This window comes from Centruroides sculpturatus, unplaced genomic scaffold (assembly GCF_000671375.1).
Source record: "Centruroides sculpturatus isolate CEXI.00-Female unplaced genomic scaffold, Cexi_2.0 scaffold1540, whole genome shotgun sequence".
NCBI classification, from domain to species: Eukaryota; Metazoa; Arthropoda; class Arachnida; order Scorpiones; family Buthidae; genus Centruroides; species Centruroides sculpturatus.
Window position 1 is genome coordinate 61,260 of NW_019385858.1, and position 23,229 is coordinate 84,488.

General features: G+C 34.0%; 1 protein-coding gene across 1 annotated transcript; it reads right to left on the minus strand.

Moving 5' to 3' along the window:
• Positions 1-9,193: 9,193 nt before the first annotated feature.
• LOC111642566 lies at positions 9,194-11,309 on the minus strand. The gene is made up of 6 exons (XM_023388923.1): positions 11,235-11,309; positions 10,542-10,667; positions 9,861-9,916; positions 9,694-9,789; positions 9,409-9,477; positions 9,194-9,322 (listed from the first exon to the last, which is right to left on the minus strand). The coding sequence occupies exons 2-6, from the start codon at positions 10,648-10,650 to the stop codon at positions 9,248-9,250; spliced, it is 405 nt and encodes a 134-aa protein (XP_023244691.1). The 5' UTR covers positions 10,651-10,667; positions 11,235-11,309; the 3' UTR covers positions 9,194-9,247.
• Positions 11,310-23,229: the final 11,920 nt, after the last annotated feature.

Below are 23,229 nucleotides of genomic sequence, written 5' to 3' on the forward strand. Positions count from 1 at the left end.
TTCGCTGTAATATTAAAAGGTTACGATTAATATCAATTATTTACAATAAATATGCTTGTAAAATTTTAAAATTAGCAAACTTAATTAATAGATCTGTAAATAACTAATTAGTAAATGAGTTAAACATATTTTACTTAGAAGCATCCATACAAAAACAGAGCTAACATTTTAAATTGTAGAAGTTGTGTTAAGTTTAAAAATAATTAAAGTGTTTATTAAGTTCGATTCATCTCGACACTTGACACACGGAAGGATTTTCTTTCTTTACAGTTTTTACTTTCAAGAGTTGATACCCAAATACACAAAACTTTATGAAAAATTCAGAAAATTTCGACACAGGACGTAGGAGTTATTAATAAATTAATCAGAAAACCCTACAGGGGAGGATAATAATGAAAACTGTTGAATTTTTCTGTCATTAGATTGGCAGAATTTCTTAGAAAAAGAACCAGATAAGAATAGAAATGAAGAAAAGACATAAAGCAAGTCTCGTCTAATTTGATCAAACACAGAAGAATCAATCTTACTGCAACCTGAATATATTTGTATATAGAGGAGTGAACATTACAGTTCTAATGGAAAGGTGTCTTTCCAACAAATTATAACACCCTCGTTTAAAGTAAAGAGAAGGCCCTCGGACTCGGAATTTCCATTTGTATTTAAATTACATTGCGAGTAAACTTACCTTTCGACAGTGAATAATTAGTCGAACGAGTCGAAATCGCTTCATTTTATAGGAAAAAGTCACACGTAATAAGTCATGTGACGGAAACTTCATTTTCAAGTGACGTATTCTGACGTTTCGTGTGTTGCAACAATTTCTCTCCAACGCATTTTTCCTCTACACCTATAAACTGAATTAAATTAATAAAGAATAATTATTCACGATTTTTGTTTAAAATGCTTCTTTAATTGTATTTATATAAACAATATTTATATTGTCGTTGAGCGTGTGTGTGTCTGCTCGCTGCTCGTTATCGGGTACACTCCGTGTATATGCTAACTAAACGTAAAGAGGCATAATTATTATTTAAAATGTTTATTAAATAAACAACTTGTTTTTAAGTTATTTAAACCGTGTTTAACTGTATATTTACGCAATTAACACCGATAAAAGGGTGTTAATCACCTATCTTTTAATCTTTCTTTCTTTCCAAATTGTCTGCTAGATGTGACCACGTGGTTAACTTCTTCACACGTGATCAACTATCGTAATATTCATATAATAAATATATAATCAAGTCATATAATATCAGTAAATATTCGAAACTCTAATTTACTTGGAATTTTTGCACTTTAATTAAAGTCTCCTGTAAACAAGTATGCGTCGCAGGTGTTTAAAACACCCATAAATGAATGCACGTGTTGTAAAATGTTAGTTGTAGCTTCGTTTAATTTTCAATTATTTAAATATTTTATTATTTTAAACGTTAAATTAAGTCTATTGGTCTGGAGCGAACAGAGGATTCTTGTGTATATAAAGAGTTGCGTATACTTAAAAACATTATTTATTTATAATAAGTCGCTTGCTTTAATAAAAAGAATGTATCGTTTACTGTGGCCATTTTCGTTTCTGGTCAAAGTATTATAACAAATGTCGAATATAATTGTCAAAAGATAAAGCCTCGTAATAAATATTTTCTAGATTATTTTATTTTATTAGCATTCAACATAATTTTATCCTCGCTATTGCCACGTGTTTTGGCTAAACCTACGCCAACACAAGTTTCAAACTGCACCTGTTCGTAGAGAAATTTGATTTTTTCATTATTTCGACTCCATTATTAATACATATTACTTGTTTTTTTTTAATTTAGTATTAAGAAATAAATGAACACATTTTTAATATTTTTGTTTATTTCCTGATTGCAAATTATACAATTTATGAGTATTTATATGTGTTGATACATCAAACAATACAAATTAATACTACAAAAGAAAGCTGTGACTTTACACTTACTTCATAAATAGGACAAGTCAATATAAAATCAGCTTAAAATAGCTTTAATGGTCAATTTAATATTTAAAAGTAGATAATGATAACATTAAATCATAATAAAGATAATATTTACAATTTCTATTACGTGTTTAAATGTAAAAAACAAACAAAAGCGCACACTAATGTTGAGCGATGTTGAGTGCAACCTGTTAAGAAGGACAAATTATTTATGTTAGTAAATGTATAAAATGTTGGGGGCTATTACCAAACTTATATGTGTTATATGTATTATATGAAGAANATCGGTAATTCTTATACAAATTAAATATAATCTACACCGTATAAGTCTTTATTTCGATATTATTCAAAAAAAATTTTTATTAATTTCAAAAAAAAATTTTTTTTTATAAAATTTTTTTTTGAAAAAATGTGTTATATATACTAATTAATTTTTGTACTTCAGAATGTATCAAACGCATACTACTGTTACGTTTACAATTAAACCAGTTAGTAAAGTATTGGCTTGTAAACGGCGAGGGAACAAACAAAGCGCCAACCTCGCTAATTGAATTCAAGGGAGGTCTGGTCGAAAACAAATTATCAGATGATAAAAATCTGGCCACAAACAGGTGGGGGACTATCCACGTTGGAAATGGATAGACGCGAAAGTGAGCTCACCCTCATTCGATCTAACCGGTGCTGAGTAAAATCTGTTTGCAAGAAAGGTCAGAAATTACCGTCCAAAAAGTATTTAAATTGAAAGGCGAACGGAAGAGAAAGAGAGAGAGAGAGAGAACGAGCTGGAGACAGGTAACACGAAAGTCTCAGATGCTTGGAAAGAAGGGTAGAAAAAGAAGGAGAAGCGAAGATATTCTTCCGCAAAATATCTCAGGAACGGATAAGTGCTGAAGCCTTGGCGAACCGTGCACTAGAGCCAATCCCCAGTCTAACAGAGGCCTCTGCAGAACTTAATCGTTCCCGAAAGCCAAACTAGTAAATGAGAAGCCACGTTTTGTGTATCCTGTGTTTACTGTTTTCTCCAACCTGTATAGTTTATAGTTTATTTTCTAAAAAATCTACATATATTGACTATCTTAAGTGTGGAGGTATGCTACATCAGAACAATTACGAGTCGCGCTTAGCCCAGAAAAGCAACTCAAAAAGACTGAGATTACGGAGAAAACGTCACTCCGTTTCTTTATAAAAGTAAAGAAATTAGATTACTTTTTATATTAAATTGAATAGAACCTCGCTTGAGTTTGTCGCATGGTGATAGAATTTAGGCGGAATCGAAAAACGTAGCAGTCTCTGCACCTTCTTAGCGCGAAAAACGAGCGCGTTATACTGGCTTTATAGCATGAAGCTATCCGTGCACGTGTTCACCACATTAATATAACTTCTTACATTAACGAGTAGGATCAGGCGATCTTTGTACCTGCTCAGCACGTTAACTGAGATTTCTTCTCTGAACAAGTAGGATTAAAAGGAGAAAAAAAAGGTGTCCTCGCACTTTCAGACAAATGAAGAGGCAAAACTTGTACTTATCGACAGGAAGAGGCGATTCAAGTAGAAAACATTCGATTAGTACTTGCTTGTTGTCTTTGTTTTGTGCCTATTTTTCGTTACAAGATCGCAATACAAGTTTTCTACACTTAAATTAAAATTAAGAAATCCTTCCCTAACCTAGAAATACGAAGATTTCAAGAGATTTTTATTTCGTCTCATCTCTTTCCGATTGGGCCTTTCTATCTATACATGAAAAATTCAAAAATTAGTTTGAGTGCCGAGTTGTGGATAAAGTGTGTTTCGAAACAATACAAGTGTGATATTCGCAGTTGTAGGAAAAAACAAAAATATAAACCACTCTGATAGAAAAAACGCTTCTTGTGAAAAATAGATCGGAGGTCAGCGTTTGTGATAACAATTAGATGGAAAAGTCGTCACATAGGTGTCAAGAATGCACCGTTATTGTCAACATTTGACGATCGTGTGACTCCTTTCTCACGACAATCGAATAAAAGATCGAGCCCCCGAAACTCAGTGCAATCGTAAAGAAGTTATACTTGTCAATATGTGCATCCCTTCTCCCGGTCCTCCATACTACGGACTCGAAAGGACGAAAGGAGAAGACAGATTACGGCTTTGAACTTCCATATTTATCGCCATAATACAGTTCTTGCGCCGGAGTACGATTCCTACGAACCATACGTCCCTCGTACAGGTATTGTTATTAGAGCATTGTAAACTCTCTCTCGCTCCGAGAATAGGATTAGCTGCTAAGAGCTTCCTTTTGGGTATTTGTTTTATATTTAATCGCATTTAACCGACTTTATTAACCTTAAATTATAATAAATGCTTTGTTATTTGTTTAACCTGTCTCCTGTCTACGAAAGGACACCTGCCGACTCGCTCATCTCCCTCGCCACTCGGTAAAAAGCCATCCGAAACGGTCTTCGAAGACTGTCGCCGAGTAAGTGGTCAGTAGTGATCAATTAAAATTTCCATCTCATCCGGTCTCTCACGTATCTATCTCAGGGTATAGACTCGAGTCTCAAACTCACACGCAACTAAAGGTTTGTCAAATAGATGTATATCAGATGCGGGCTGTATTCAATATTATTGTTAGGAACCGGGGTAAATACGAGTAATTTTTCTACCGCTTATTTGGCTACGGATCTAGAAGATCCGCCCTCAGGGTCGAAGGATGGAGTTTATATTAAAATTTTGATAGACTACAAAATCGTAGAATCTTGGTCTTGTCGAGCTTCCGACACTAGCCGAAAATTTAGCGTTAAGCACTTTTCTGTGTAATTTAGATAATTCTTCCGAAGGGGGTCAATAGGCGAGTGATAGAATTTCGGCATTAACGCGAGTTGAAGAACGAGGCCATAATAAAGTAAGAAAACATTTTTAATAAAAAAATGTTTTCTTACTTGTTTAATAAAAAATAACGAATAAAGTACAGCTATGGAGAGATTGTTATTCCCTATTTTATCATATTTCTGTTGACTGCTTCCAATGGGAAAAATCACACTTTTTATCGTCGTTTCGGTCCAATCACGTAAAAGAATCCGCTGTTCTAACGGGACTTTTGGGGTCGTGGAGAGGGGGAGAACTACTAGATCGATGTCAAATTTGTAGATAAGGTGTAGTGGGAACGTGATATCGTATTTTTCCTTTTTGTAAATAAATTTGAAAAAATACATATATTTCCTACGCTAATTAATTAAATCCCGTTTCTCTCATTATTCAATAAACCATATATAATTCTATAATTTAAAAAAGCTGTAAAAGGGCCTTTTTCGGCTTTACAACTTAAAGAAACAGTTAGAGATTTAAGGTTTTTATTTTTGTTTTCTCAAGACGTTAGAATATTGTTTTTGTAGAAAAGTAATCATTAATGCCGCGGGCCAGATATGACGCCTGAACGCAACGTCTCCCGTCTGTGGGCCGCCTGTTTGCAACCCCTAATGTTGAGTCATTAAGACACACATATAATAAATGAGAACACACGTATAACATAGATATATACGTGTGTTTGTATGTTTCTATGAGAGAGAGAGGGGGGGACAGAAACATGTCAACGTCCTTAACGAAACTACCCATAAAAAGCCAGAAAGGATTAGAAAGCGACTTTGTTTTCCACTTAAAAGAATCGGTTTTTCCAGACTGCTCAATTTAGATTCCGGCATAATTAATATACTAGTATATTAATGCGGTGATAAAATACGAACACCCTCATTACCAGACCAAACAAACAATTAGGTCTGGTGTAGTATAACACTTACTATGTGTTTCTACTTCAAATACTGATGAGGTAGTAAAGAAAACGCTCAGGTTCAAATGCATTTTGTGTAAGCAAATCTCTTCTGTTATAAATAAAATAAGTACTGTTGAAAAGAACNAAATTAAAGTAATAATAAGCTCAGCAAGAGTATGGTGTTTTGTTTATATTTGAAAACAGATTAATTTTTCTTACCTTATTTGAGGCAGTTTCACAGAGAAACTGTTGTATTTCTTCTGATCCTTTTACAGAGGTTTGGTTGCAAAAAGCAATTGTAAAAGACATTCAGATTCTAAGCGTAATAAATGACGTTTTAATTAAAAATACCTCTCAAATTTTATTTGATAAATCAATAGATTTTACCTAACCTAACCTAAACTACCTTAATTACGTTCAATACATTCGTACTAAATACATAAAGGATAATATACGACATCCTAAAAACAGAACTGTTGCTTCCACCCTCTAACGATCTCTAAATCTTACCCTCTATTAAATAATGTATGTCTGTTAGGTAAAATATCCTATACCTGTAAATGTATTTTATAATTTTCCATATTTAAAGCAAGTTTGAATTGCATTTATATAACCGATGTTTATTTTGTCGTAGAGCGTGTGTGTGTCTGTTCTCTGCTCGTTATCAGGGATATTTTTAAAATTTATTTGAAATTCTAATGTGTCTAAATGTGGAGTAGTTCGCATACGTCCTTGAGCATTGTAGATAATAGGTTTTGAGCACTATCCGTAAGAAGTTGAATAGATGTAGCTCTTAAAACAATGTTGATAACAAAGGCTTTAGCGGTGGTTTTACTATAAATATTCGGTAAAGGTATAACTTCGGAAATCGACTAAAATGATCCACCAACACTAATATATATTTATTTCCATTCATTGTAATGGGTAAGTTTTGTTGAATCTTTTGCGCTCCTAAATGACCTCCAATAGGAGAGTCACAATACCTAATATAAATGGGATCAAGACAGACGGTACGACTAATAGAAATTCTCCCTGGCTAATAGGTCGTAAGATTTCTCAACTTCTGGATAATAGGGTTCCACTTTGTATCACGTCTCTGAAATTCTCCGTCTCTGAAATTCTGATTTTTGAGGGGCTCGGTTCTCGATCCTCGCTCTACCAAAAGGTGTGTCTCGGAAGCCTCGGGAGTCGTCGCCCAGTTTACCTCGGGGTTAATGTTGTCTTCTTGATCTCTATGTTTCCGAGAACGCCAAAAGGCTGGGGTCTACGTATAGGGTCGCTTCGACTACGTTCTTGGGCTCCCAGTTGCTATAACTGCTCCTGAATTTTCGCTAAAAATTTCTTTAATTGTAGTCTGTAGCCTTAGGTTCTTCTTTATTATGGCTAGGTTATTTATAGTTCTTACTATCGCTCGGAATTTCCCCGTTAGTTGGTCTACAGTTTCCTCACTAATTGCAGCTCGCCCTATCGAAGATATCCGGTTCCCGTGACATTACCTGTCGGTTTATTCAGTCATTGAGAAAGTGTAAATGGAGAATTTCTCAGGTAGTAGATTCGAGAACAATTATTAAATAAGTATGACGAGGTCGACGTTATATTGGATTCTCACATAGGCAATAAGCTCGTTTGCTTTGTTGTATACGGCAACGTGACACGTGGGTAGACTACATAGGTAGGATGTCTCCAGGGAAAACATTCTGACCCCTATTTAGGCATTAAAAACGTAAAGAAAAGTCAAAAATTTGAATTTGGTAAGTTTTTTGGCTAGGAACAACTCAAAACCAACTACTCGCACTCGGGTATTGAAACTGTGATTAATATTTTGTCGAGAAATTTAGAACTAATCTAATAACTAATTTTAAGCCTGATTCCTTTCACCTGAATCGGTACAGATGAGGCTATCATCGAGGAGAGAAACAATACTTTTACTTGTAGACACTCGATTAGTTCGTGCGTGTTGTTGGTGTTTTGCACCCATTTTTCGTTAGGCAATCGCAATGTTGCTTTTTAAAGCTTGTTTTAAAAAGAATAATTTAAAGAACTTTTTGTCTTTATAACTAGCATAAATTCTTATATTTTGCGTGTTTCTTTTGCTAGAATAACTTAAAAATTAGTGTTTCGGCGAATTAAGCTTGTCTGTAATTTTGTTACAAACCTTAAACGTATAAAACTATTGCTATAGAAAACTATTATTTATAATAAAACTAAACATTTATATGTACTGTAGTACGTAAAAAATTAGTTTGTTATCCTGCTCGAAACTAAAAACATATTTAATTCTATTACTTGTAAGACTTCTTTGTACAGTACATCCTGTACAATAACAATACGAAGAAACATTAGTGCTTTGAACCTTATTGAAAGGCAGTATTTGCCGCATTCCTTTGGTAATATGTGATTATTTAAAATATAATTTGTAAAGCTAATACATAATATTGCCAACAGGAATGGACTGAACAGTCGTTACATTCGGGAAATCCCTTTAGAAAGGTCCACAAAAGGAATAAATGAAGTCTTGTCTTATACAACGAAAGACAGAAGAATGTTATTGCTATCAGTATATACTTGTAAATAGAGGACTGAGAATTACAGTTCGTACTATAAGGTGTCTTTCCAACCAATTAACACCCGTATTCAAAGTATAGAAATGGACGTCGGGCTCAAACTTAAAACCAGAATGTTTTAAACTTCAGTAGGGGGCCAATGCAAAATGTATTTAAATTACATTAAGAGTAAACTTATCTTTCAATAATGAATAATTAGTTAAAGAAACCTGAGAACGCTTTGTTTTATTACAAAAATTAGAGGTAATAAGTCACGTGAGTACAAACTTCGTTTTTCAATGGCATATGCTAAGGTCATTGACACATTTCCTATGTTCTTTCCCTTCGCATTTTCATTTACTCCGATAAACTCAAGTAAGTTATAAAAGAATTATTTTTCACGCACCAAATAAGGAAAAAAGAAAATATTTTAACAAATACAAAATAACTTCGATCTTTTCAACAGGATTTTTTTAATTTAGAACAAAAGTAAATTGTTTATACTAATTGCATTTAAATCTGTTTTTTCTATACTTTCCCTTGAAGTGAAAGTGAAAACACATAGAATAAGTGATATAATACGAACACTCCTTTTCCTGCATTAAAGAAACAACTTGGTCCTGTGTAATATAACACTTACTCTGTGTTTCTACTTCAACTACTGAAGAGGTAGTAAAGAAAACAAACACATGCAGATGCATTTAGTGTGAGCAGATCTCTTTTCTTAAATATAAAATAAGTACTTCTGGAAAGATAAAAGAAAACTTATATTATTTTAAGTACATTTTAATCGATCTCTCGTAAAATATAAGTATTATAAATACGCGAGTAGAACGATTCAGTGTACGTGATTTTGCATAGAAGAAAGAAAAAGTTAATGCTTAAATCCAAATTTATTTACTTTCAAATATTTCAATTACGTTTAAATTTAAAGAAGAATTTAATACATTTTTCGTTAAAATACGTAAAATTTCGCTGAAAAGCAGTTAACAAAAATCCAAAATGTTAACTTATAAAACGACAAATATAAACGACAAATGGGTAAACAACGAGAAGTGGAAAACAACTTTGAATGCAACACTGAAAAAAACAAATATAAAATTTGTAATTTTGTTTTTGTTAATAATTTTTACTTTTCATTGTTGACACTTGCAATAGAAACTTACCTCAAATTGTCGAGAGAAAACTGATTGAAGATTGTCGTAGTGTATACATTTATGAAATTCTTTTAACTGCTATAAAAATGTGATTACAAAAAATAATTTCAATTTATTTGTACGAATAACTAAATTTTATATCTAAAAAATTAAAGAAAAATTCCACAACGTGTTTCATAAGTAAAGTTTATAGCTAAATAACAAATATTTTCGAAAATATTCGGGACAGAGGGGTTGGAGCAGAAAGGACGTCTTGGATAAAGATAATGGAGAAAACAGATAAATTGTTCTTACCTCATTTGTGACAGTTTCACATAGAAACTGTTTTATTCCTTCTGATCCTGTTGTAGAGGTTTGATCCCGAAGGCAATTGTAAAAGATATTCAGATTCTAAGGGTAATAAAGACGTTTCATTAAAAATATCTTTCAAATTTTTATTTTATAAAAGCAAAATATTTCACCTCTGCACTAACGGTATTATTAAAACATTTGCCAAAACAGTCAAGATAATTTACACCTGTAAAAAACGTCATAATTAGTGAGACTTGCACTTGAATATTTCACTCATTAAAAAAATATAGCTGGGTTTTTATTTGTATGTAATATAATTTTTTATATATATATAAAAGACTGTTTTTCTAAGTAATCTAGAATCTAGCTGCAAGGACCCGCTTCGCTGGGCAAAAAGTACTGATAGTGAAGATTAAGATAATTACATTATAGCCAATCTTACCCGTTTTCACAGAATGCAAGAATAAGGTCCCCCGTTTTCAGACTAATTAGATAATTTTTACGTTTAGTCAAACAAACTATTTTTAATGTTTATGGAACGTTTACAATCGTTCTATAATCGAACCAATATTCGAATTTTATGTTCGAATTTAATTCGAAGAAATTCGAACAAAACATTCGAAATACAAAGCCACTTTCAACCACTTTCAGCCTCATATCTCCCGCACCCTTATAGCTATCCAGACGCAACCACCATAGTGCACGAATGGAGACTTGGGACTATCACCACATACAAACACCATTCATGTGCGATGTGTAGTTTTTAAGGGAAAGTGAAATATAGGGACATACATGTCCATTTATATATATATATATAGATTAACAACAGTAAAAAAATAGAAATATCTTACTGCAGTACTGGTTAATATAAGATGGTCTATTAGTCGTATCGGCGCGGACACTCCATACCATCATCAACACGAAGGATAAAATAAAAGTGGAGAACATTCCTTTCATCATAGTGACTTCGTTTTTTACTATAATATCAATAGATTATGATTAATTAATGTGACTTATTTTCAACAAATAAATAGAATTAATTAAAATTAGTATCTACAATATTCTACAATAGAAACACACATAAGAGGAAAGTATTATATACGGAGAAAAAACACAACTAAATTGAAGTGGTGAACATATAGTTTAAATTAAATAAATTCTAAAAATGTGATTAAAGCATAGCATTGTGACTATGACGCAATAAATAATTGCTCGTTAATAAATTAGGAGTCGCGTTAATAGTGGCCCAAAATAAAAGTTACTTGACTGAATAGTCATTAGACCCGCAGAAATCCTTAAAAATAAGGACAACTAAGAGTAGAAGAATGAGAAGGAAATAATAAAAAAATTCTCGTCTGGTGTGCCCGAAGACAGAAGAATGTTTTTTAATCTGTATATAGAGCACCGAACTTTATAGTTCGGGCAGTACGACGTCTTTCCAAGCAATTGGAACGCTCCTATTCGAAGTAGAGAGGAAGAGTTCTGACAGGAACTGTTTTAAACGTCACATAGATAAAATGTATTTAAATAACATTGAGAGTAACCTTTCAACAGTGAATAGTTAGTCAAACGACCTGAAATCGCTTCATTTTAAAGCTAAAAGTTACGCGTAATGTGTCATGCAACTGAAAACTCTATTTTCAAGTGGCGTATACTGACGTCATCGGCAGGTGTTGTATGTTCTAGAAATGTTACTTCTACCCATTTTTGCCTTCAGTCCTATAAACTAAATTAAGTTTATCTACATCCTAAAAAATGTACTGTTGCCTTCACCCTCTGACGATTCCTAAAGCTCGACGTCTTTTAACATACATTTATTAAGTGATTAATTGTTTAATTAACGTATACTTTATTTATAACACCGTTGTTTTTATAACCACTTTTACCTTCTCAATAACCGGAACAGAGCAGGGCGCATGCAGTTATATTATTATAAAATTATATTTTTTCTAAAATATTTCTTATATTTGAAGTCTACTTCTAAAATATCTAAAAAGAAAGTTTTAATTGTATTTATATAAACGATATTTATGTTGTTGTAGAGCGCGCGTGTGTGTCTGACCGCTGCTCCATATCGGGTGCATTTCGTGTATATTCTAGCGTAATTATTATTTAAAACGTTCATTAAATAAATGTAGTAGTGTGTTTATTGATTAAACTATTGCGTCTTTTTAGTGTTCTTAATAACATACGTAATAATAATTGTTTTTGTTTGTTTGTTTTTCAATTTACGGCGTGGCCGTTCTGTGTTGCTAGTAACTAGGTTTGTACTGCAGGTGTTTAAAACACCAGGCACAAATGAATGCACGTGTTATAAAATGTTAGCTTTAGCACGATTTAGTTTAAAACTTCGAACATTTAAAAATATGAAATAGGCTCCTACTTAAGTGTTATAAACAAGAATACTCGAAAAACTCTATTATTATTCAGGCTTGAATCGATGACCACCAAGTATTGTTTAGTAATAGTTAATTTTTTTGTATTGATGAATTGTTTTAAACATAAATTAATAAACATAAACATAATAGATTGTTGAATGTATTTCATTTACACTGCAACCTATATTAAAATTGTTTTAATAAATCGTCGTTTATGGTTGGAATATTAGAATGAATATTGTATAAAATTATCTATCTATCTATCTATCTATCTATCTTCTTCTCAGGAATACTAGTTACTTATACTAATAAACACAACTGATTACATTTGTCGAGTTTTTTCTTTTTTTCTTTTTCTTGGCCTATCCAAATAGGCTGAAAATGTTTGGAATAAAGAAAAAAACTCGGTAAATATAATCAGGTGTGTTTATTAGTATAAGCAACTGGAATTAATTGATTTCCAGAATGATTCAGTTTTAAAAAGACAAATATCGAGAAGTAGGAACTCCCAAAATATATTCTTATTTAGATGAATAATACCTGGAAATTAAAAAGTTTGCTGCACAAATTTTATGCTTTTTTGGAAGTATATACTTATGTGAGCAATTATTTTCATGCAGCTTACAGCTCAAGTTTACAGATTGAGATTAACTGATAAACAACTATCTGCCATAATGAAGATTGTTTGTTCTCAGTCTTTGAATCCAGATATTGGAAAACTAGGAGGAGGAAGAAAGCACTGGCAAGTTTCTGGTAAAAACAATTAACTTTAGTTTTATAAATATGTACATTAAATAATATAAATGTTTGAATAAAAACAATACTATAGCAATTATATATTGTTGAGTTGAATTCACTGAACTACATAATGTGTTTTAATTGCCCTATACCACGGGTTGGCAACCTGTGGCTCACGAGACATATGCGGCTCTTTCGATGTGAAGCTGCGGCTCTTTAGTTCCATATGCAAATATTATTTATTTTATCAAAAAAAAAAAATTTAAAAATCGTTCTGAATCGATTAACGAGGATTAGGCACTGATTTTATCTCTCAGCCACTTGTACTCGCTTTTCACCGCACCCCTCCCCCGTAACACACGTCGTCACTGTCGTCAGTCCGTCGGAAGCTCTCGAATGACGCCGTCGTCAGATGTTTCTATTATCTAATTTGTTGTGAATAACACTACTTATATATGAATAAATAGATATTTTTTCTTATGAATAAATAGATTAGTTTTTTTTTTATCAAAAAACTTTATTTATGCGAGTACTATTTATTGTTGGCAAGAAAAAATTTTGTGGCTCTTTAAAAACTTTGAAATTTTGTAAATTGTAATTTTGGCTCTTCTGACTCAAAAGGTTGCCAACCCCTGCCCTATACTCCTTCATTCTCACTTCAAATTATAATTTTAAGAAAATTTGTAAATGTGATGTGACCTGCATGAATCTTACCAGCCACATTAAATGGCCCCTTGTTTAAATGAGTTTGACACACCTGCTGTACATCATACTTTTCCTGTAACAATAGAGTTGTGCCAGTTATGTATCTAACTCTGTTCAGAAAAAAATCTTTAAACTGAAATAATGTGACTTCTGGATCAAACCAGAAGTTTGTATATAGTTAATCTGGGTTCCTGCTCTTAAGCTTTCCATATATGATCTTGACATTCATCTAACTAACTCCATTCTCAAGATCAGAGAAGGACAGACAACAGACAGACAACAGAGGGAATTTATGTCTATAATTTTTTCTAAATGCAGTCCAACAAATTTCAGCTCAATAAGTACCTCCAATAATCAAGTGGATAAAATCATCAAACACTGATAATCAGTCGTGAGTTTGCATGTGGCCAATCCGTTGGCCACACACAAACTCATGACTGATTTGCATGTGGCACTGAAGTTTCCTGGTATTTCTTCACATTAGTAACACCTAAATAGGGGCAAGCTTTACATAAAAAGTCTTCCCAGGATGCATCCTCCTTGGCAGATTATTCACGTGTCGCATTGCCATAACCAAATAAATCAAACTAATTCTAATACTTTTCTTATAAATGAGATATTTACAAGGACATACTTAACTACCGNGTTAATCCGGCCCTGCGAATCAGAATCGCTGGTCCCTACAAGGTTCTGTACAGAAATTGTATCATTGGGCCCATCATTGGGCCCATCCATTGGCGAGCTTGCATGACTGCAAAGTCCGCCTCTCCATAGGCTTGGTGCACGCCAATTCACCACCTGCTACGCTCGCTTCTTTTATGACTTTATCATTTCGATTGCCAGAAACGCTGGGTATATTTTTTGCACGAAACACATTTTTAGAACACACGCACACAGTTTCTATATTTGCCATCATAGTAATAAAAATAATATAGAGGGGATCAGGGTGGTCTCGACTGTTCAGGGGTATCCTGAATATGTTCGAGAATCAAAGTATGCGTTGAAGAGCTAGCTCTGACGTCAGACTCACTGAGAACTAATTTTGGCCCTCTTATTGCCGGGTTGTCAATACTTGGTCAGCTGCCGGGACAGCTACCCATTTAAGTTGCCTCCTACCCAAGGTTACCTCAGCCCAGCTATCTGAATGGCTTGGGCTTCCCCATCATTTGTACTAAGAGACACTCTACTTGTTTCCTGTCCTCCGAGACCACATTCGGCCATCCAACTCATCGTCAGGCCTGTGAGCACCGCTCCCTCCAAAAACGTAAAAAAGTTGGCCGTATGTCTGAGGAGCAGCTCTGCTGACTGCCCGTTAAGATAGATACCAGCTAGCAGGCTCCTACAATCCACTGTAGGCACTACCCCCTGACAACCAGTGAGGCTTCGGCTGCCGGTGTACTACTCCTCGCTTCGCTGGCTCTGGCATGCAGGTTGTGGCCCCCAATCCAGCACCAAATGTGCGAAGCCCATTCTTCATTTTGGGATGCTAACAGAAGGAGCTTTACGTAATCTGCGTTACCAAGGGCTAAGGCTAAGTCGACTGAAATCAACTGCCTTTAACGTGAAACATCAGCCCCGTGCCATTGGGTGAATGCAGAAGTTTGCTTTGTGTGTCTCAGATCCCAAAGGGTGTGGATAGTCAAGACCATGACCTCTGGTCTCTGTACTGACGCAGGATTTAGATCCAGAAGTTTTGGCGTCCACTGTGTGCTTCTATATGTGTAATCAGGTACGTAACCCATCGGCTCAGGATACAATATGCATCTCGCTACAAGCAGACGATTTGACCGTCGCGAGTAAGGGGACTTGGGACCGTTTGCCGAAGCAAAGAGTTCCTACCACGTTTCAGCAGCGTCCTTGTCGAATGCCATCACACCGCAGGCCAACGGGTGCCAACACTTTCGTCGGCAGAGCTACCTAGTTTTACATCACAGAAGCTCGATCGATTACACTCTGCATATCTCGTTCGAAGACAACTCCTTTTTAGGAACCATATTGGTAACGGCTACAGCGACCATCCTCCAGCTCTAAACTTACCTAGCGCTCATTTTGGCCGTCTTATTGCAGATACTATTAAGGACGGCCCCGTGCCTCGATCGCACCAGTCACCCTTCTGTATTAGAATGAGTCTGCATGCCATAATGCCAATTTGCAGCTCTAGTAGCCGTATGCTTTAATGGAGATAAGTTCCAGTTTAGGGAGATTTTCGAAACACCCAGACTCATCCCCCACCAATAACGACAATCGGACAGCAAGCTTCTAAAAGGCTTGGTACACAGACCCAAAGCCTTTGATATTTTGACACCTCTGGAAACTTTAGCTCGAGTCGTAAGGCTCCACTAATGATCAAGACCAAGACGAGTCTTTTAGGACCCAGTACTCGTCGTCTGTAGGCCCCCTGCCATGTCCAGGCCGCGGTTCTCTACCTGGGGGAGACTGGTTCAGTAGAGTACCTTTTATGTATGTAGTGAAGGGTTCCACCATCTTCAGTACAAATGGGCGACTGGCTCTCGCCTTTTCCACCTGTTTGGCACGCAATGCCAATCAGCTGGCAAAGGTGATGGCCAGCCTTTGCCTGCTGATTGCCTGGGATCCCCAACCTCAAGGCGACGTGTCATTCATGTTTCGCCCTCAGTATTCTACCCATGATCTCATGTACCAGCGAATCATTATGGTACTCCTCACTCAAGGCCTGAAGAGACGACTGGCTATCTGAGCATATTGTGCCTGGCTCTGGATCTAAATGTAGCAGGATCCACTGAAACGCAACCTGCAGGGTCACCAGTTTTCGCCTGGAACATGGTCGCTTCTTTGTTCAGTCTGACAGACTGTCAGTACACTTGTAGTCCATCAGAAAAGACACAGTACGTGGCACCTACTGAGCTACTGTCCATTTCAACATTGATACTTGTCAATTTACTGACATCTCAATCATGTCCTATTTTATAGCTGGATGGACCTTCATAATATCTGTCTGATATCTGAGTCTGACTGGGTACATCTGATTACAATGCTTAACCTCGATTTCTTTTACTGTTGTTCTGTAGAAGATTGCGTCCTGGCTGACTGCCAGGAGCAAAGAATGCACATTCCTGTGCTAAACCATCTGACTCTGATTCGGACCACTCTGACCACAGAAATTATTAGGCTTCAAACAGGGTGAACAAAATTATGTCTCCCACACACAGTCTAACATCCACACATACAGAAAAAACTTCGATTTTTGTGCAAATTTCGAAATCTCAAGGTGTCCTGAGTCCAAAAATGTGAAAATTTTTGGAGAAGTCATGTTTTGATTGAGCACTACACTTTTCCTCTGTTATATATAACAGCCAGTAAATTAAAAATTATCGAATACATATTTATATATTACTTAGAGATGCCTTTTAGCTTTGGAATAAAAAGTTTCTACGCTGTTTTTTTATTACAACTGTATTTATTGGATCTTTTATTTTGAGGTCACGTGATTTCATCAGAATTTCAGTGTTTTTTTCGGTAACCAGTCTGCCCCTGGTCAAACTTACGCAGATTTTTACGCGACACCACAGCCTTGGGAGAAACTTAAAAGAATAACGTAAAAAGATAAACAATGTAATACGAAACCTTTATATTTTTCGATACATTCTTCTTTCTTGAAATTTCTCATCAAGTAATGAACAATAAACTTTTTTTTTTTAAATGCTGTATTGTAAATTTGTGTACGAGGGACAACTCCATGCAACAAATGTAATATACACGTTATTAGTTTTAAATATCATAAAAATGCTTGACTGCATACTTTTCAGATGTTGCTATCATTGTAAAATACAATACTATCGCCCATAAACATACTTTAAATCGTGTTTACTTCGTCTTTCTACCGTTGCATGTTTCCAGAGTGATTAGAAGTGATTGTATCGCCTGAAAACAATTCCCGATGAATAAAATTTTAATTTACATACTTTTTTTAATAAGTTATTGGATTATGTATTTTAGACTTATTAGAATATTTTAATATATTTAAAAATGTATTAAAATATTTTTGATATACAAGTATTGCAAATAATTTATAAATATAAATTTCATTACATTATAGCTTTTAAGTATTTAAAATAAAAGCGTATTTTTACATAGTGTTAGGATCAAATATTACTATAATAAGTCCTCATAGGAGTAAGTTTGCCATCCGAGTAGGACCAATAAGTGAAAAATTTGAACATAAGATAGAGCGGATTCAAAAAAATTATAAACACAAATAGTACTTGAATGGAAGTGTGAACAAAACTAATTGACACACTAAACTATTTATCATGTATAAAATCATTTTATTTGGAAGGATTTAGAACCGTGGAGCACTACCTGTTAAACATTATAAACCTTAAAATTTATCAAACTATGCGAGCCTCCCCGTAACATTTTAAGCTTAATTTCAGGTAAGAACCTCGTTTGCCTTGTTGTATACAAAAATAAGCAAGTTCTAACTAAATAAGTAAAATAAGTACTCAGAGAAATATGCGAACTTACGTATAACGTAGATATATACGTGTGTGTGTTTGTGTGTTTCTATGAGAGAGAGAGACGGACAGAAACATGTCAACGTTCTTAACGAAACTACCCATAAAAAGGACAGAAAGGATCTGAAAGCGATTTTGTTTACCGCGTAAAAAGATCGGTTATTCCAGACCGCTCAATTTAGATTCCGGCATAATTAATATACTAGTATATTAATGCGGTGATAAAATACGAACATCGTCATTACCAGATCAAACAAACAATTAGGTCTGGTGTAGTATAACACTTACTCTGTGTTTCTACTTCAACTATTGACGAGATAGAAAGAAAAATGCACAGGTTCAGATGCATTTTGTCTAAGCAAATTCTTCTTACCTTACTTGAGGCAGTTTCACTGAGAAACTGTTGTATTTCTTTTGGTCCTTCTACAGAGGTTTGGTTGCAAAAGCAATTAAGATATCCAGATTCTAAGCATAATAAATGACGTTTTCATTAAGAATACCTCTCAAATTTTATTTGATAAATCAATNAAATAGGTTCGACGAGGGAAAAAATAGTAGTTCAGTTTCTATTCGTTTGCGTTTTATTTTTTATAGAACACATCGTCGACAGCCTTGACAATAGGTTTTTATAGCTTTGTTCATTGTTTGGCAATAAAATAACGATCGATGTTTTGTTGCATCTTTTGCTCTCCTAAATGACCTCCAATAGGACTGTCATAATAAATACGTATTATATATGGGATCACAATCAGTAGGAGTGTCACAATAAATACGGAGTGAGATCAAGACAGACGGTATGACTATTTGTTCTAGAGGTTCTTCTTGGCTAATAGGTCATAAGATCATCCAACTTCTAGATAATAGGATTTCACTTTGTATTTTGTCTCTGAAATTCTCAGAGTTGTTGCTTATCAGTCATCGTAAAGGACTATGGTCAGTAATAATTTAAATTTTCACTCATATAAGTAAGGTATAAAATATTTGGTGGCCCAGACTACTACTAGACATTCCTTCTGGATTGTGCTATACATTTTTCGGGTTTTCCTAGCATTCTGCTTGCATAAGCAATGGGTATTTCTTCTTTATCGTCTTCTTGCGATAAGACCGTTCTTACAGCCTCATTTGATGCATTTGTAGCTAATATAAAAGGTTTAAAAAAGTCTGCAGACTTTAAGAGTGGAGAGGAGGAAACTATTTCTTATAGTTTTTGAAGGCTAGTTGCCAAAATCCTGATAGAGCGCCAATTGTCGATAAATATGTAGACTGTCCCATCAAACTGAGTGCTACTTGAACTAAGCAGAAAGGATACGGCTCGTTTTGGTGATTTTTTAAAATTTTTCTTTTTGAACAATAATGCAGGAGCTGACTATGGGAACATAAGATGCGCAATTACTCCATTTTCTAATAATTCATTGATAACATCGTTTATTTGCTCTCGCGAAGCATAGAATATCCAATAAGGAGGTTAATATAAAAAAAAAAGTATTTATTTTGTGTTCTATTACTGGCAACATCCTAAATCGTAATCAGCAGAAAACTTGCGCTCTCTCGCAGGGAATCCCTTCTAAATTTCCGCCAATTTACTTTATTAATTCGCTAATGTGCCTGCCTCTGAAGCGGTATTAAATTTCGTAATACACCCCGAGCTTTTTGTCCTCCAAATGCATTATGTCTATTTATATCATTCGATATCTAGAATCGTACATATATTTTCGAGGGGAGAAAAACGTCTAAGATCTTCCACATTTATAATTAACGATAAAATTAATATTTTTGAATGACATTTTTTTCGAAAACTTTATTCATCGCCAAAATATAGTCTATTAAAATGTTTTTTATGTAAATAAAATAGATTTAAAATGATATAAAATATAAATTTGACCCGAAAAACACAATGATGAGCTTCAATTTTTGATTACATTTTAATTAGTTTAACCTAAAGTATACGCTCTCTACTTCAAAAACAGCAGTGTCTTTCCGCTGTAACTCGTACTTTTCCTGCAAACAGCAGAGTCATGCCGGTCATCTATCTATCTCACGATGTAAACACAAAGACATATCGAAACCTTTATATTTTTCGATACATTCTTCTTTCTTGAAATTTCTCATCAAGTAATGAACAATAAACTTTTTTTTTTTAAATGCTGTATTGTAAATTTGTGTACGAGGGACAACTCCATGCAACAAATGTAATATACACGTTATTAGTTTTAAATATCATAAAAATGCTTGACTGCATACTTTTCAGATGTTGCTATCATTGTAGAATACAATACTATCGCCCATAAACATACTTTAAATCGTGTTTACTTCGTCTTTCTACCGTTGCATGTTTCCAGAGTGATTAGAAGTGATTGTATCGCCTGAAAACAATTCCCGATGAATAAAATTTTAATTTACATACTTTTTTTAATAAGTTATTGGATTATGTATTTTAGACTTATTAGAATATTTTAAATCGTGTTTACTTCGTCTTTCTACCGTTGCATGTTTCCAGAGTGATTAGAAGTGATTGTATCGCCTGAAAACAATTCCCGATGAATAAAATTTTAATTTACATACTTTTTTTAATAAGTTATTGGATTATGTATTTTAGACTTATTAGAATATTTTAATATATTTAAAAATGTATTAAAATATTTTTGATATACAAGTATTGCAAATAATTTATAAATATAAATTTCATTACATTATAGCTTTTAAGTATTTAAAATAAAAGCGTATTTTTACATAGTGTTAGGATCAAATATTACTATAATAAGTCCTCATAGGAGTAAGTTTGCCATCCGAGTAGGACCAATAAGTGAAAAATTTGAACATAAGATAGAGCGGATTCAAAAAAATTATAAACACAAATAGTACTTGAATGGAAGTGTGAACAAAACTAATTGACACACTAAACTATTTATCATGTATAAAATCATTTTATTTGGAAGGATTTAGAACCGTGGAGCACTACCTGTTAAACATTATAAACCTTAAAATTTATCAAACTATGCGAGCCTCCCCGTAACATTTTAAGCTTAATTTCAGGTAAGAACCTCGTTTGCCTTGTTGTATACAAAAATAAGCAAGTTCTAACTAAATAAGTAAAATAAGTACTCAGAGAAAAATGTACCTTATATAATTTATAATTGAAAACATGTAATATTTCACAATGTTATTTATTGTTAAAGATGAAACTATACCTCATTCACACATTTCTCTTTCGGGTGTGTTTCCCTCAGACTAAAAATATGTGTTTTTGTTTATTTTTTCACTCCCTATCAATTAGGAAATCCTCTCAAGATTAAAATATCTATAGGCTTGTATTTTAATCATTATAAAATAGCATAAGCTACATTTTGAAATGGGATGAATTTTATAGAAAAACAACTTGTAAATTTCTTGATTTTTCGATGACACCCGAGTGTAAAATCATATTAACCTTACTGGAGTCGTTTTCTGACCGATTGCCATACTTTTCTTTAGCCACAAACCATAATATTCTATAAATTAAAAAAAGTTGTAAAGGGGCCTTTTTTGGCTTTACAACTTAAAGAAACAGTTAGAGATTTAAGGTTTTTATTTTTGTTTTCTCAAGATGTTAGAAATATTGTTTTTGTAGAAAAGTAATCATTAATGCCGCGGGCCAGATATGACGCCCGAACGCAACTTCTCCCGTCTGTGGGCCGCCTGTTTGCAACCCGTAATGTTGAGTCATTTAGACACACATATAATATATGCGAACTCACGTATAACGTAGATATATACGTGTGTGTGTTTGTATGTTTCTATGAGAGACAGAGACGGACAGAAACATGTCAACGTTCTTAACGAAACTACCCATAAAAAGGACAGAAAGGATCTGAAAGCGATTTTGTTTACCACGTAAAAAGATCGGTTATTCCAGACCGCTCAATTTAGATTCCGGCATAATTAATATACTAGTATATTGATGCGGTGATAAAATACGAACATCGTCATTACCAGACCAAACAAACAATTAGGTCTGGTGTAGTATAACACTTACTCTGTGTTTCTACTTCAACTACTGACGAGATAGAAAGAAAAACGCACAGGTTCAGATGCATTTTGTCTAAGCAAATTCTTCTTACCTTACTTGAGGCAGTTTCACTGAGAAACTGTTGTATTTCTTTTGGTCCTTCTACAGAGGTTTGGTTGCAAAAGCAATTAAGATATCCAGATTCTAAGCATAATAAATGACGTTTTCATTAAGAATACCTCTCAAATTTTATTTGATAAATCAATAGATTTTACCTAACATATCTTAATTACGTTCAATACATCCGCACTAAATATAGAAATCATAACATACGACATTCTAGAGAAAGTACTATTGCCTCCACCCTCTAACAATCCCTAAATTTTACCCCTCTTAAATAATGTATGTCTCTTAGGTAAAATGTTGTATACCTGTAAATGTATCCTATAATTTTCGATATTTAAAGCAAGTTTGAATTATGTTTATATAACCGATATTTATTTAATCGTAGAGTGTGTGTTTGTCTGTTATCTGCTTGTTATCGGGGTCATTTTTAAAATTTATTTAAAACTTTTATGTATCTAAATGTGGAGTAGTTCGCATACCTCCTTGAACATTTTAGATAATAGGTTTTGAGCCCTATCCGTAAGAAGTTGAATAGATGTAGTGTCTTAAAACAATGTGGATAACAAAGGCTTTAGCGTTTGTCAAATAGATGTACATCAGATGCGGGCTGTATTCAATATTATTGTTAGGAACCGGAAAAAATAAAAGTCATTTCTTTACCGCTTATTCGGCTACGGATATATAAGATCCGCCAGCAGGGTCGAAAGATGAAGTTTATATTAAAATTCTGATAGACTATAAGATCGTAGAATCTTGGTCTTGTCGGGCTTTCGACACCGGCCGAAAATTTAACGTTAAGCACTCTTTTGTGTAATTTAATAATTCTCCCGAGGGGGAGGATCAGTAGGCGAGTGATAGAATTTCGGCATGGACGTGAGTTAAAAAACGAGGCCATAATAAAGTAAGAAAACATTATTTAATAAAAAATAACAAATAAAATAAATTGTTGGGAAATTGTTAATCCCTATCTTATCATATTTCTGCGACTGTCTCAAATGGAAAAATCATTCTTTTTATTGTTCTTTCGGTCCAATCACGTAAAAAATCCGCTGTTCTAACGGGACTGGGGAGGAAGAGAATGAGAGAGGGAAGAGAGCGATAGAGAAAGACAGAA

Bases quoted from the DNA above. Each gene is read 5' to 3' on its own strand.
- LOC111642566 (XM_023388923.1), bottom strand. From the start codon at position 10,650: ATGATGAAAGGAATGTTCTCCACTTTTATTTTATCCTTCGTGTTGATG. The intron at 9,917-10,541 runs GTAAGATATTTC...CGTTTTTTACAG, and splicing joins TTATATTAACCAGTACTGCA to GTGTAAATTATCTTGACTGT. The intron at 9,323-9,408 runs GTAAGTTTCTAT...TGTTTTTTTCAG, and splicing joins TTTTCTCTCGACAATTTGAG to TGTTGCATTCAAAGTTGTTT.